The sequence below is a fragment of the Penaeus monodon genome, chromosome 29 (genome assembly GCF_015228065.2).
Source record: "Penaeus monodon isolate SGIC_2016 chromosome 29, NSTDA_Pmon_1, whole genome shotgun sequence".
Classification (NCBI taxonomy): Eukaryota; Metazoa; Arthropoda; class Malacostraca; order Decapoda; family Penaeidae; genus Penaeus; species Penaeus monodon.
The window spans coordinates 22,208,462-22,208,789 of record NC_051414.1 but is presented as its reverse complement, the minus strand read 5'-3'; the positions used below and the strand labels follow the sequence as shown (position 1 = coordinate 22,208,789).

At 64.9% G+C, this 328-nt stretch overlaps 1 protein-coding gene across 5 annotated transcripts in view; it reads left to right on the top strand.

Moving 5' to 3' along the window:
• The window catches only part of LOC119592021 (carbohydrate sulfotransferase 1-like), a 107,787-nt gene that overhangs the window by 103,583 nt on the left and 3,876 nt on the right, over positions 1 to 328 (top strand). For all 5 annotated transcript variants that reach the window (XM_037940810.1, XM_037940805.1, XM_037940808.1 and 2 more), the window contains one exon: positions 47 to 208. In XM_037940810.1, the coding sequence (XP_037796738.1) occupies positions 47 to 208 (162 nt within the window). The remainder of the gene's footprint in view (positions 1 to 46; positions 209 to 328) is intronic.

Here is a 328-nt window from a genome sequence, read left to right as displayed (position 1 = left end):
TCCCCAAGACCCCCACTCCCCCTTGACCCCTTCCCCCACCCCCCAGGTGCCCCCAGGAACGCCCCACGTGCGCGTGATCGTGACCTCCACCTGGCGCAGCGGCTCCACCTTCCTGGGCGAGATCCTGGCCTCCCACCCCGGCGTCTACTACCACTACGAGCCCCTGATGCCTTACGGGCTGCAGCAGCTCCACCCCGGCCCCATGCAGGTAGGCGGCGGCTCGGCGGCGGGGCCTCAGCCGCTAATGAGGCCCAATTAGAAGTTCTTCCGGGGATAGTTGCGTGTGTTGCCCTTCTTTTTTGTGGTGATTATGAGCGGAAACAAGTTC